Raw genomic sequence first — 15658 nt, 5'->3', positions numbered from 1 at the left:
ATATATATACACACACAAAATCTAATAAAAACTCTAAAAAGTAAGTTCCCATAGCTCACTTGTGAATAGCCATGACCCATACATAGGATTCCAGGCTAAGACCAACATCCAATTCTCACTCTCATCCTAAAAGCCACTTGGCCTTTCTGGGTTCTTTCTTCCTTGCAAGGTAGCAACTAAATAATTGAACAGAAGCAGAATTAGCCAGTAGAATAAACGGTTGAATATGTATGCTTCACCAGTACTACTACCTGCAATTTAGTGCCCAACGGACAGAAACAATTTGTGAGAAACATGGCAGCAGCTCAGTTGGTGGATATGCTAAACCTAGTTTCACTATCACTGAACTTGACCACTAAGGCACACTAGACCATCACTGGCAGAAAGTTTATTCAACAGCTTAAAAAAAAAATTACCTGTACTTGTCTTGTACTTTCTGCTTTATATCCTGCAGAGAATCTTGGGAAATATCTCGTTCAAGGTAGCCCGAGAGCACCTCTGTGGCATTCTCTAGATCTGCTTGGTTATTCTGTAAGAAGAATAAAAGTAAATTTTGGCTTCAAAATAAAGCTAAAAGATAAACCATTTTCACTGTTTTGTTGACTACAGACTGCTCTCAACACTGATTCCGTAACTTTCATAGGTGGTTTAACTGCACCTGTAAAGCTCTAGGGCTTTCATCTCTAATAACTTGTTTGTTCTTTCCAGAACAATATTTTAAATGTTAAAAGAATTAAAGATTTCACCCATTACTTTTGGAAGAATACTGAAGACTATTTGAAAGGATTTAAAATGTCTCTTGGAATTTTCTCATTCTGAGAGCTGCTCTTTGCTAAAAACTCAAAGGGAAATGAGAAAAAATAGAAACCTATTATTGCTTACATCTGGCTATACTTATAAGAGAACACTGTACAGAAGATTCAAATTGTATCATCCTTTACTATGATTGCTAGTTCTGTACTGGTTACCCAAATGAAGTCCCATCTGCTAGTCAGGCTTATTGTCTAGTCATATATAGATATCCATGTTTTATGCATCAATTTTAAATGAGCATCTTTACTTGAGAAAACCTTACTGCTAAAAGCTGGCTTTTTAGTCATTACTTCTCCACTAAAGACAACCATAACCACCACATTAATTTCTAATATTGCAGGGTTAGTTTAGCCTGAATAAAGGTTTTTATTGAGAACTTATGAGTTCAAGGTGCTATATAGCAATTAACACAAATTGTCTCACTTAAACACAAATTGTCTCACTTAAACCTCTTAACAACCTAGAAAGGTATTATCCTCACTTTAAAATGGAGAAATAAGAGGTTAAGTAATTTGCTCCAAATTAACAGACCTAAAATACAATAAAGTAAAGATTAAAATCTAGGGCTGACTCCAGAATCTGCGTACCTAATCACTAGCTGGCTAAACAACATCGATCTGAGTATAATTTAGGAAATAGAAATTTCTTGTATCTGTAATAAATAATTCGTCTATCTACATTTTCTGAATAAACAAGAACCCTGAAAACTATATCTTATATATGAAAGATCAGGTAGTCCTATGATACAAGGTGGGCTTTTTCCTCACCCAGAACTACTCCTACCTCAAAGATAATGGACTGGTTATTCTTTTTGAGGTAGAAAGCGAAGACATACGTGTACATGAGTGTGGCACGACACTGGCAGAGGACATCAACTGCTTTCTTCAGGAACTGCACCTCAATCCAGGACATGTTGTGCTGTTGCATCTCCTCCATTTTCTGTTTCACCTGAGCATATAGTTTGTGCTCAAAGCGCAGACTCTGCATGTGGTTCATATAGCGATTACAGTAGAACAGGTACCTCTGCAGGGCTGCCCTAGATCGCTGTCCCATTAAGAAAAATTGGGTGATATAATTATACACGTAAACTGTACACAAAAGCTGACTATCAAATTAAAACCACAATGAGGTATCACTTCACACCTGTTAGAATGGTTTTTATCAAAAAGATGAAAGGTAAGTCTAGGCAAAGATAAAGAAAGAAGCAAACTCTTGATACATTGTTGATGGGAGTGTAACTTAGTAAAGCCATTATGGAAAATTGTATGGGGAGGTTCCTCAAAAAACTGAAAACAAAACTACCACAGAATCCAGCAATACCACTACTGTGTATATATGAAAAGGAACTGAAATCAGTATGTCAAAGGGATCTCTGTACTCTCACATTCACTGCAGCATTATTCACAATAGCCAACACATGGAATCCACCTAAGTGTCCATCAATGGATGAAGAGAGAAAGAAAACGTCATACACGTACACACACACAGGAGTACTCAGCCTCAAAGAAGGAATTATGTTATTGTGACAACATGGATGAATCTGGAGGACATTACACTAAGTGAAATAAGCCAGGCACAGAAAAGAAATACTACATGATCTCGCTTATATGTAGAAACTAAAAAAGTTGAACTCATAGACATACAGAGTATAATCATGGTTACCAGAGGCTTAGGGGGGATAAAGGGGTAGGAAGGGAGGGAGTTGGTGACCAAACAGTTTCAGATAGACTGGATGAATAAGTTTTGAGATTTATTGCATAGCAGGGTGAATACAGTCAATAATAATATATTTCAAAATAAGTATCATTTCAAATGTCTCACCATAAAAATGCTACGGCAAGGCAATACAATAATTAGTGTGATTTAATCATTCCATTGTTTACATATTTCAACACATTCCACTATACTCCATAGATATGTATAATTATGATTTGTCCATTAAAAATATTAATAATTTAAAAAGCTGATTTACTGATGAAACAGTACTGTGATCTAGGCTAAAATCAGGAATAGACATCTATTGCTACTTTTGTTATTTAACACGAGAACTACTTGACAAATGCACAAGCTTCAGTAACCGACTCGATCAACTGGAAGAAAGAGTATCAGTGATTGAAGATCAAATGAACGAAACAAAGCGAGAAGTGTAGAGAAAAAAGAGTAAAAAGAAACGAACAAAGTCTCCAAGAAATATGGAATTATGTGAAAAGACCAAATCTATGTCTGATTCATGTGCCTGAAAGTGACAGGGAAAATGGAAACAACTTGGAAAACACTTTGCAGGATATCATCCAGGAGAACTTCCTCAACCTAGTAAGGCAGGCCAACATTCAAATTCAGGAAATACAGAGAACGCCACAAAGATACTCCTCGAGAAGAGCAACTCCAAGACACATAATTGTCAGATTCACCACAGTTGAAATGAAGGAAGAAATGTTAAGGGCAGCCAGAGAGAAAGGTCAGGTTACACACAAAGGGAAGCCCATCAGAATAACAGCAGATCTCTTGGCAGAAACTCTACAAGCCAGAAGAGAGTGGGGGCCAATATTCAACATTCTTAAAGAAAAGAATTTTCAACCCAGAATTTCATATCCAGTTAAACTAAGTTTCATAAGTGAAGGAGAAATAAAATCCTTTACAGACAAGCAAATGCTCAGAGGTTTTGTCACCACCGGGCCTGCCCTACAAGAGATCCTGAGGGAAGCACTAAACATGGAAAGGAACAACAGGTACCAGCCACTGCAAAAGCATGTCAAAATGCAAAGTCCATCGATGCTAGGAAGAAACTGCCTCAACTAGCGAGCAAAATAACCAGCTAATATCATAATGACAAGATCAAGTTCACACATAACAATATTAACCTTAAATGTCAATGGACTAAATGATCCAGTTAAAAGACACAGACTGGCAAATTGAATAAAGAGTCAAGACCCATCAGTTTGCTGTATTCAGGAGACCCATCTCACATGCAGAGGCACACATAGGCTCAAAATAAAGGGATGGAGGAAGATCTACCAAGCAAATAGAAAACAAAAAAAAGCAGGGGTTGCAATCCTAGTCTCTGATAAAAGACTTTAAACCATCAAAGATCAAAAGAGACAAAGAAGGCCATTACATAATGGTAAAGGGATCAATTCATCAGGAAGAGCTAACTATCCTAAATATATATGCACCCAATACAGGAGCACCCAGATTCATAAAGCAAGTCCTTAGAGACTTACAAAGAGACTTAGACTCCCATACAATAATAATGGGAGACTTTAACACCCCACTGTCAACATTAGACAGATCAACGAGACAGAAAGTTAACAAGGATATCCAGGAATTGAACTCAACTCTGCACCAAGCGGACCTAATAGACATCTACAGAACTCTCCACCCCAAATCAACAGAATATACATTCTTCTCAGCACCACATCGCACTTATTCCAAAATTGACCACATAATTGGAAGTAAAGTACTCCTCAGCAAATGTAAAAGAACAGAAATTATAACAAACTGTCTCTTAGACGACAGTGCAATCAAACTAGAACTCAGGACTAAGAAACTTGGTCAAAACCGCTCAACTACATGGAAACTGAACAACCTGGTCCTGAATGACTACTGGGTACATAACAAAATGAAGGCAGAAATAAAGATGTTCTTTGAAACCAAAGAGAACAAAGATACAACATACCAGAATCTCTGGGACACATTTAAAGCAATGTGTAGAGGGAAATTTATAGCACTAAATGCCTACAAGAGAAAGCAGGAAAGATCTAAAATTGAAGGCCTACCATTACAATTAAAAGAACTAGAGAAGCAAGAGCAAACACATTCAAAAACTAGCAGAAGGCAAGAAATAACTAAGATCTGAGCAGAACTGAAGGAGATAGAGACACAAAAAACCCTCCAAAAAATCAATGAATCCAGGAGCTGGTTTTTTGAAAAGATCAACAAAATTGATAGACTGCTAGCAAGACTAATAAAGAAGAAAAGAGAGAAGAATCAAATAGACATAATAAAAAATGATAAAGGGGATATCACCACCAACCACACAGAAATACAAACTACCATCAGAGAATACTATAAACACCTCTATGCAAATAAACTAGAAAACTAGAAGAAATGGATACTTTCCTGGACACTTACACTCTCCCAAGACTAAACCAGGAAGAAGCTGAATCCCGGAATAGACCAATAGCAGGCTCTGAAATTGAGGCAATAATTAATAGCCTACCCACGAAAAAAAGTCCAGGACCAGATGGATTCACAGCCGAATTCTACCAGAGGTACAAGGAGGAGCTGGTACCATTCCTTCTGGAACTATTCCAATCAATAGAAAAAGAGGGAATCCTCCCAATCTCGTTTTATGAGGCCAAAATCATCCTGATACCAAAGCCTGACAGAGACACAACAAAAAAAGAGAATTTTAGACCAATATCCCTGATGAACATCGATGCAAAAATTCTCAATAAAATACTGGCAAACTGGATCCAGCAGCACATCAAAAAGCTTGTCCACCATGATCAAGTGGGCTTCATCCCTGGGATGCAAGGCTGGTTCAACATTCGCAAATCAATAAACGTAATCCAGCATATAAACAGAACCAAAGACAAAAATCACATGATTATCTCAACAGATGCAGAAAAGGCCTTTGACAAAATTCAACAGCCCTTCATGCTAAAAACTCTCAATAAATTCGGTATTGATGGAACGTATCTCAAAATAAGAGCTATTTATGACAAACCCACAGCCAATATCATACTGAATGGGCAAAAACTGGAAGCATTCCCTTTGAAATCTGGCACAAGACAGGGATGCCATCTCTCACCACTCCTATTCAACATAGTGTTGGAAGTTCTGGCTAGGGCAATCAGGCAAGAGAAAGAAATAAAGGGTATTCAGTTAGGAAAAGAAGAAGTCAAATTGTCCCTGTCTGCAGATGACATGATTGTATATTTAGAAAACCCCATTGTCTCAGCCCAAAATCTCCTTAAGCTGATAAGCAACTTCAGCAAACTCTCAGGATACAAAATCAACGTGCAAAAATCACAAGCATTCTTACACACCAGTAACAGACAAACAGAGAGCCAAATCAGGAATCAACTTCCATTCACAATTGCTTCAAAGAGAATAAAATACCTAGGAATCCAACTTACAAGGGATGTAAAGGACCTCTTCAAGGAGAACTACAAACCACTGCTCAGTGAAATAAAAGAGGACACAAACAAATGGAAGAACATACCATGCTCATGGATAGGAAGAATCAATATTGTGAAAATGGCCATACTGCCCAAGGTTATTTATAGATTCAATACCATCCCCATCAAGCTACCAATGACTTTCTTCACAGAATTGGAAAAAACTGCTTTAAAGTTCATATGGAACCAAAAAAGACCCCACATTGCCAAGACAATTCTAAGCCAAAAGAACAAAGCTGGAGGCATCATGCTACCTGACTTCAAACTATACTACAAGGCTACAGTAACCAAAACAGCATGGTACTGGTACCAAAACAGAGATATAGACCAATGGAACAGAACAGAGTCCTCAGAAATAATACCACACATCTACAGCCACCTGATCTTTGACAAACCTGACAAAAACAAGAAATGGGGTAAGGATTCCCTATTTAATAAATGGTGCTGGGAAAATTGGCTAGCCATAAGTAGAAAGCTGAAACTGAATCCTTTCCTTACTCCTTATACGAAAATTAATTCAAGATGGATTAGATACTTAAATGTTAGACCTAAAACCATAAAAACCCTAGAAGAAAACCTAGGTAATATCATTCAGGACATAAGCATGGGCAAGGACTTCATGTCTAAAACATCAAAAGCAACGGCAACAAGAGCCAAAATTGAAAAATGGGATCTAATTAAACTAAAGAGCTTTTGCACAGCAAAAGAAACTACCATCAGAGTGAACAGGCAACCTACAGAATGGGAGAAAATTTTTGCAAACTACTCATCTGACAAAGGGCTAATATCCAGAACCTATAAAGAACTCAATCAAATTTACAAGAAAAAAACAAACAACCCCATCAAAAAGTGGGGAAAGGATATGAACAGACACTTTTCAAAAGAAGACATTCATACAGCCAACAGACACATGAAAAAAAATGCTCATCATCACTTGCCATCAGAGAAATGCAAATCAAAACCACAATGAGATACTATCTCACACCAGTTAGAAAGGCAATCATTAAAAAATCAGGAAACAACAGGTACTGGAGAGGATGTGGAGAAATAGGAACACTTTTACACTGTTGGTGGGGCTGTAAACTAGTTCAACTATTGAGGAAAACAGTGTGGCGATTCCTCAAGGATCTAGAACTAGAAATACCATTCGACCTAGGCATCCCATTACTGGGTATATACCCAAAGGATTATAAATCATGCTGCTATAAAGACACATGCACACGTATGTTTTTTGCAGCACTATTCACAATAGCAAAGGCTTGGAATCAACCTAAATGTCTATCAGTGACAGACTGGATTAAGAAAATGTGGCACATATACACCATTGGAATACTATGCAGCCATAAAAAAGGATGAGTTCGTGTCCTTTGTAGGGACATGGATGCAGCTGGAAACCATCATTCTCAGCAAAGTATCTCAAGAACAGAAAACCAAATACTGCATGTTCGCACTCATAGGTGGGAATTGAACAGTGATATCACTTGGACACAGGAAGGGGAACATCACACACTGGGTCCTATTGTGGGGAGTGGGGAAGGGGAGTGATAGCATTAGGAGATATACCTAATGTAAATGATGAGTTAATGGGTGTAGCACACCAACATGGCACATGTATACATATGTAAGAAACCTGCACGTTGTGCACATGTACCCTAGAACTTAAAGTATAATTTAAAAAATTTAAAAAAGAATGGCTGTTTTGTGAATGACCACATCTACTAGTAACAATGGGATGGTTATCCCAAGTGAGTCAGTAATACCAAATGAGCTCTTTCAACCAACCGGATAGATTAAGAAACACATTCCATTCCCCGTGACTCTGAGCTCTCCTGTTTTGTTTTTTTTTTTGAGACGGAGTCTCGCTCTGTCGCCCAGGCTGGAGGGCAGTGGCGTGATCTCCACTCACTACAAGCTCAGCCTCCTGGGTTCACGCCATTCTCCTGCCTCAGCCTCCCGAGCAGCTGGGACTACAGGCACCCACCACCACACCCGGCTAATTTTTTGTATTTTTAGTAGAGACGGGGTTTCACTGTGTTAGCCAGGATGGTCTCGATCTCCAGACCTCGTGATACACCTGTCTCGGCCTCCCAAAGTGCTGGGATTACAGGTGTGATCCACCGCGCCCGGCCGAGCTCTCCTGTTTTACCTCTTCCCTATCTCCCTCTATGGGTTCTCTTCTCCTGCTCAGTCCTTCAAAATTGCTTTTTGATGGCTCACACCTGTAATCCCAGCACTCTGGGAAGCTGAAGCAGGGGGTCACTTGAGGCCAGGAGCTTGAGACCACTCTGGGCAACATAATGAGACTTCATTTCCACAAAATAAATTTAGCCAGTCATGGTGACATGCACCTGTAGTCCCAGCTACCCAGGAGGCAGAGGCAGGATGATCACTTGAGTCCAGGAGTTGGAGGTTACAGTAAGCTATGATCACCCCACTATACTCCAGCCTAGGTACTCTTGTCTCTTTAAAAAAAAAAAAAAAAGTAAAAAACTCTTTTTTCCAGGATTCCATCCTCAGCTCATTGCAGGGTAATGTCAAGCAATCTAATGGTTTCAATTACCACCTTTATGTTGTTGACTCCAGAATGTACATCTCTACTCCAAAACACTTGAGTTTCAGATTTCTATATCCAACCACACTGGACACATCTCAATTTAGATATCCCCTCAGAATGTAAAACTTATCATATCCAAAATCCTCTGAAAGACAGGATTTAACTCTGATTTCTCACCATCACCTTCTTCCAAAACTTGCTCCTCTTCCTTCCTGTATTTCCTATTCTAGTTGATTATCTTATAATCCACCAGTCCATCGTTGCATCTCCAGGGCATAGACCAGTGCTTGGCATATAGCAGACATATTCATTTTCTGAAAAACCAACTGAATGAAAAAGTACATGAATTTTTCTTTATCTGCAGCTTCACTCTGGCTGTTAGCTCTTACAAACTCCACAGCACAAAGACTCAACTCAATTCTCTGACATACAGAAGAAAAGCAACTGACAAATTGAACACGCTTCAAAAATAATAGTGCCCCATAAGAACTGCAAAGGAAATCCATGCTAATTCTCTGTACTAATAAATCTAGTCCTTCACTCATAGATATGAATGTCTCCCTGAGAATCATCAAATACTTGAAAAATACCAACAGCATAAAATAGAAGAACCAAAATGCAGAGTTAGAAAAAGATAATTCTGAGAAGCAGAACAGAACTTTAAGAATCAGAGACAGTGAAGACAAGATTTATGGAAATTAAAAATACAATGAAAGGAAATGAAATAAAAATATTAGACGGATAGGATATATAACAGAATACAAATAGCTAAAAACAAAAATGATGATACAGAAGATAAGACTGAATACATGTCCTGAACGTACAATAAAAGGACAAGGAGGGTCAGGCGTTGTGGCTCACACCTATAATCCCAGCACTTTGGGAGGCCAAGGCAGGTGAATCACCTGAGGTCAGGAGTTGCAGACCAGACTGGCCAACACGGTAAAACCCCGTCTCTACTAAAAATACAAAAATTAGCCGGGCATAGTGGCAGGTGCTTGTAATCTCAGCTACTCAGGAGGCTGAGGCAGGAGAATCACTTGAACCTGGGAGAGAGGTTGCGATGAGCCAAGATCACGCCACTGCACTCCAGACTGGGCGACACAGTAAGCCTCTGTCCCAAAAGAAAAAAAAAGGACACGGAGGTAGAAAATGAGAGGCAAGTTAAGAGTTATTGTAGAGAACAGTTAGAGAACATGTCTCATAGAGAATGGAAAACAGTGTGGCAGATGCTGCTGGTTATCTATCTGCCTGCCTGCTACCTACTCTTCTCTTTTTCCTTACTAATAGAACCCTATTTTTGTTTAGAGTGGCAATGTGACCAGATTAAAAACTACATTTAGTCAGCCTTCCTTCTAGAAGGGGAGCTGATATGACATAAGTGGAAGTCTGTGGGGGCTTCTGGGAAAGTTGTGCTTTCCCAATATAGGCTCTGTCCTTTTCTCCTTGTTGCTTTCTCTTTCTCCCTCCCTAGAATGCAGATGTGATGTCAGATGCAGCAATCTTCTTGTAACCATGAGGAAAAACTCTCGGCCTTGACATCCGAGGACTGCCAAATCAATGCCAGCAACTACTTACGTGGACATCTTGTTTCAAGAGAATTAAAAAAATAACCCCTGATTTGTAAAGCCAATGTTTAGTTGCATTTACACACAACCCCAATTGACACAAAGAGAAGGGGAGGGGAAAAATAAAGAACTACTCCGAGGCCCTGACCCAAAGAAAGGCAAGGGTCTTCAGAATGAAAGAGTCAACTGAGTGTCACACAGATGGGGATGGGAAAAAGACATGAAACACAACTAGATGCCTATTGCTGATATTGTGGAATTCCAATGATGAAAAAAATACCCAAAGCTTCTAGGGGGTCATCAACAAGAATCAGACTGGTAAGAGACTGCTCGTCAGCAAACTGTTAGAAAATCATGCAGCAACACCTGCAAAGTTATGAGGAAACATGGGTTTTTGATCCTATACTTAGACAAACCATGAATTCAGTATGAGGATAAAATCAAGATATTTTTGGAATGTAAGAATTCAGAAATAAGACAGCCATATGATAAATGGAATCATTAGCATGTTTACTAATAAGAAAGAACTGAAAGTTCTCTACTTACCCAATCTTTCTGGTTGAGTTTAGCTGCTTCATTATATACTTCAATGGCAGCTTTATGTTTTCCCAAAAGAAATCTGGAAAAGATACATTTTCCATAATTATTACCTCAAAATTCTTAGAAGACTAACCCTACTAGTCCCACATTTTACTCATATTTCATCCAGCAGAGAATTCTAGAAGTCTTTTCTCCATGAGCTGGTTGTGCTGGTTTGGTCAGTGAAGCTGCTATACACTAACAGCAGAAGCTCTCTTAGTAGGGATTGCACTGGCAGCTGTTCCAAGGCCTTGGTCTCATTCTATAACAATTTTAGTGAGAGTCTTGTGGAATTTTTCTCCTACAATGTACTATAAATGCAGACCAAAAAAGAAATAAGCCAAATGATATGCCATGTTAAGCAGTAACTATTATTACTTATCATCACCCATTAGGGACATGTCCTTTCCTTCCAAGACTAAGTCTCTTTCCTTGATATTGGATCCTGAGTTTAGAGAGAAACAGGGAAAACCAAGCTCCATGCAAAAACAACACAGGTATGAATGGCAACGTGGCTAAGAAAGGGGAGATGGGAACTCCATGGAACAAAGGACTGAAAAGGGAATACCTAGTAGTTTATAAAGACCTTTGAGATTCTTTCCATCTAGGAATCTTTAGGACATTCACTCAACAAATACAGATGCTCCTCAACTTATGATGGGGTTACATCCCAGTAAACCCACTGTAAATGGAAAATACTGTAATTCAAAAATGCACATAATACATCTACTCTACCAAACATCATAGACAGCCTAGCCTATCTTAAGCATGTTCAGAACACTTACTCTGTTCCATGGAGTTCCTATCTCCACTTTCCTAACTACATTTGCTGACAGTTGGGCAAAATCATCTAACACAATGCCACTTTTATAATAAAATGCTGAATATCTCATGTAATTTACTGAATACTATACTGAAAATGAAAAACAGAATGGCTGTATGGGTACTTGAAGTACAGTTTCTACTGAATACATAACAATTTTACATCATTGTAAAGTTAAAAAATTACGTTAAGTTGAACCATCCAAAGTCAGGAACTCTCTGTCCTTACTAAAAACTTACTGTGTGATAGATATTAAATGTTAGAAGAGTAGATGAGAAAAATTCCAAGGATTGCCAGTAAGTTTAGAAGACTTTAGGGTACAAGGTGTCTCTATTTACATGATAAATAATATCGGTTCCCCCATCAAACTAGAATGCACAGTGTTTAAAACACTTAGTTCCTTAACACTAGTTATCTCATTTTCTCAAATTTCAAACTTAATCCATGCTCTTTAGAGTGAATCCCATTATACCTATTAAACCATTCCCCACTTGTGTATCAGGCTGATGTGGCTGTCAGCAGCAAGCTGTACCTAAGAATGCATTTTACACTGTTCTCTGTGAGTGCCCTAGGGCCTCCAGGTTGCTAATACTCACAAAGATCTCGCCACGTGCTTGAGGTTATCAGCACTCTAAGGGCTTAGAACTGTACATGTCTGGAAGAGTTCTAGGGATTCTTGGATATTTCCTTCCAGGTGAAATATCAATGCTGCCAAGAAACAGAAAAGACAAAAAAAAGTAAAACCATGTTCTGGGAAGAATGGAGCCTGGGGTTAGAAAAATTGGAGAAAAGAAAACTGGGAAACCACATCAACTAAATCCTTTGGACAACTGTATCCTTAATACAATCAGATATGACTTCAGACAGGCTGAAACAACGACCAAAACTGTTGACAAGCTAAACTCTCTTTTAGTAAGGTAACTCAACCCTACCTAATTCTCTCTCTACTCCCACGATCCATCACACAGATAATCAGTTCCTCTGCAAATTATCACACAAACTCTTCACATTAAGAACATTTTGGGGCTTCCCCATCAGATGCTTCATTTATCATAATTGACTTCCAACTGATAGTTTTCAGACTGAACCCCCAAATGGGGCAAATGGAATCAATACCTCAAATTCAGCACGGAGATTCTGACAAAGAATACAGTAACATTTTACACTTCGGTTGTCAGTATAACAACCAGTTAGAACCAGAGGTTTTTCCTAGGCCTATGTTTTCAGAAGAATTTATCAGACACTGAAAGTCTGATACTTGTGACACTGGGAATAAGCAATTTTTGCCATGATGTCCTAAATTTGTCAATATCTTACCAATTATGTCAGAAAATTATAGGTTAATCTGAAGACTACAAATGCAATGAACGGTAAACAAAACCATTCATTTACACCCAAGAGCCAAAAAGAAAGTTCCTGGAAAAACTAAGAATGCTACTTATGCCACTAAAGAGGAAAATTTAAGTCAGTGGGACGGGTACAGTGGTTCATGCCTGTAATCCCAGCACTTTGGGAGGCCGAGGCAGGCAGATCACCTGAGGTCAGGCGTTTGAGCCCAGCCTGGCCAACATGGCGAAATCTTCTCTCTACTAAAAACACAAAAACTAGCCGGACGTGGTGGCATGTGCCTGTAATCCCAGCTACTAGGAGGGCTGAGGCAGGAGGATTGCTTGAACCTGGGAGGCAGATGTTGCAGGGAGCTGAGATCGTGCCACTGCACTCCAGCCTGGGCAACAGAGCGAGACTCCATCTTAAAAAAAAAAAAAAAAAAAAAAAAAAAAAAGTTAAGTGAGTGGTCCTTATCTTTGGTTTCTGATGAGCTGACTTTACGCTCTGCTTTATCTTGTTTATTTCTAGGCTTCTTCCCCTCATCCTGATTAACCTTACAAAAATCCTCAAGCTCTTCTTCATCTCTTTTAGCATGATTACAAGGAATCCTTCCAAAAGCATCTTCTGGCCCTGAAATCACTGTATCAGGCAGGAATCCTAAGCATCCATTCCAAAAAACACTAGCCAGAAACTAAAATATGGGTAACGATAGCAATTTTTTAACATTACTAGTCATTTCTAAAGTCAAATCCAACACAGTAATTATATTCAGATTCCATAAAAAGATTAATACTGAGTAAAACCTTTCTGGAACATTTATGCTCATGCACCTGTAATGACATTTTGGTCCACAGCTGTATAAATGATGATGATCCCTTAAGATTATCTTGAAGAGGAAAAATTCCTATTGCCCAGTGATGTCATAGCAATCAAAACAGTGCAATGCATTACTCAGCTACCTGTAGTGATGCTGGTATAAACAAACCTACTGTGTTGCCAGTCACATAAAAGTACAGCACACACAATTATGTATATATAGAACTTAATACTTTATAATGATAATAAATGACTACATTACTGGTTTATGTATTTACTACGCCATACATTTCAATCTTTTTTTTTTTTTTTGAGACAGAGTCTCGCTCAGTCACCCAGGCTGGAGTGCAGTGGCGTGATCTTGGCTCACTGCAAGCTCTACCTCCCGGGTTCATGCCATTCTCCTGCCTCAGCCTCCCGAGTAGCTGGGACTACAGGCACCCACCACCACGTCTGGCTAATTTTTTGTATTTTCGGTAGAGACGGGGTTTCACCATGTTAGCCAGGATGGTCTCGATCTCCTGACCTCGTGATCCACCCGCCTCGGCCTCCCAAAGTGCTGGGATTACAGGCGTGAGCCACCACGCCCGGCACATTTTAATCTTTATATTAGAGTGTACTCCTTCCACTTACTAAAAAAGAAGTATAACCGCCTCAGGCAGGTCCTTCAGGAGGTATTCCAGAAGGTATTCCTATTTCTATAGGAGATGACAGCTCCCATGCATGTTACTGCCACTGAAGACCTTCCATAAGGAGGTGGAAGACAGTGATGTTTATAATCTTGACTCTGTGTAGGCCTAGATCAGCGTGTGCGCGCCGGCACGCGTGTGTGGGTGTGTCGCAAAGACCTTAGATGGGTCACAAAGCACTGAATGCCAAAAAAGACAAGGATACATTCTGCATGTCAGTACTACCATTATAGTAGTGTGTGTGTCTTAGTTTTTAACAAAAAAGTTTAAAAGTAAATAAAAATAAAAATACAAAGTTTTAAGAATAGCATAAAGAGCCGGGTGTCGTGGCTCATGCCTACAATCCCAGCACTTTGAGAGGCTGAGGCAGGAGGACTGCTTGAGCCCAGGAGTTCAAGACCAGCCTGGGCAACATAGTTAAACACAATCTTCAGAAATGGCTCAAATGAGAACATTATGCTGTTGCCCAGAAATGAGGAATCAATGATGAAAACAATCTAGTTGAGTCATTGAAAATGGCTCACGATACAGAAACTATAAAATGAGTTACCTGCCCACTGAAATCAGAAGTTTAAAATATGGTCAAATTCATTAAGAAATTACTCTTCTGTGGTAATAAGGAGTAGAAAGATCCAAATTAACCTCAGAATAGTGAAGATCTCAAGGAGGGAAGAGGGAAGAACAGAATTATGAAAAGATAGAAAGGAGACTTCAACTCTTTAATGCTTATTTCTCAAAAAAAAAAAGCTTTAAAGTAAACATGACTAAATGCTTTTTATTAAGCCTAGCCAGTGAGTACATGTGTGTTTATATTATTTTTTGTGAACTTTAATATGTTAGAGACAGTCCTTGATTTTTAAAAATGGAAAAGGGGCCTGACATGGTGGCTCATGCCTATAATCCCAGCACTTTGGGAGACCGATGAGGGGTAGATCATTTGAATCCAGGAGTTTGAGGTCAGACTGGGCAACATGGTAAAATCCCATCTCTACAAAAAAATACAAAAATTATCAGGGTGTGGTGGCGCATGCCTGTCATCCCAGCTACTAGGGAGGCTGAGGCACCAGAGTCACTTGAACCTGGGGGGTGGAGGTTGCAGTGAGCTGAGATCATGACACTGTACTCCAGCCTGGGCCACAGAGCAATGTTCTGTCTCCAAAAAACAAGAAAAGAAAAGGCTGGGCGTGGTGGCTCACGCCTGTAATCCCAGCACTTTGGGAGGCCGAGACGGGCGGATCACGAGGTCAGGAGATCGAGACCATCCTGGTTAACACGGTGAAACCCCATCTCTACTAAAAATACAA

At 39.3% G+C, this 15658-nt stretch overlaps 1 protein-coding gene across 1 annotated transcript in view; it reads right to left on the bottom strand.

Annotated features, from left to right (window-relative positions):
* The window catches only part of LOC117089142, a gene marked incomplete at its 5' end in the record, with an annotated part of 48609 nt that extends 36458 nt beyond the window's left edge, over window positions 1-12151 (bottom strand). The window contains 4 exons of the mRNA XM_033220008.1: window positions 417-529; window positions 1597-1857; window positions 10665-10737; window positions 12117-12151. Of these exons, the coding sequence (XP_033075899.1) occupies window positions 417-529; window positions 1597-1857; window positions 10665-10737; window positions 12117-12151 (482 nt within the window). The remainder of the gene's footprint in view (window positions 1-416; window positions 530-1596; window positions 1858-10664; window positions 10738-12116) is intronic.
* Between the last annotated feature and the right edge of the window lie 3507 nt (window positions 12152-15658).

This window comes from Trachypithecus francoisi, unplaced genomic scaffold (genome assembly GCF_009764315.1).
Source record: "Trachypithecus francoisi isolate TF-2019V2 unplaced genomic scaffold, Tfra_2.0 Contig00803, whole genome shotgun sequence".
NCBI classification, from domain to species: Eukaryota; Metazoa; Chordata; class Mammalia; order Primates; family Cercopithecidae; genus Trachypithecus; species Trachypithecus francoisi.
Note: the sequence above shows the minus strand (reverse complement) of the source record. Positions and strands in the feature narration are given on the sequence as shown.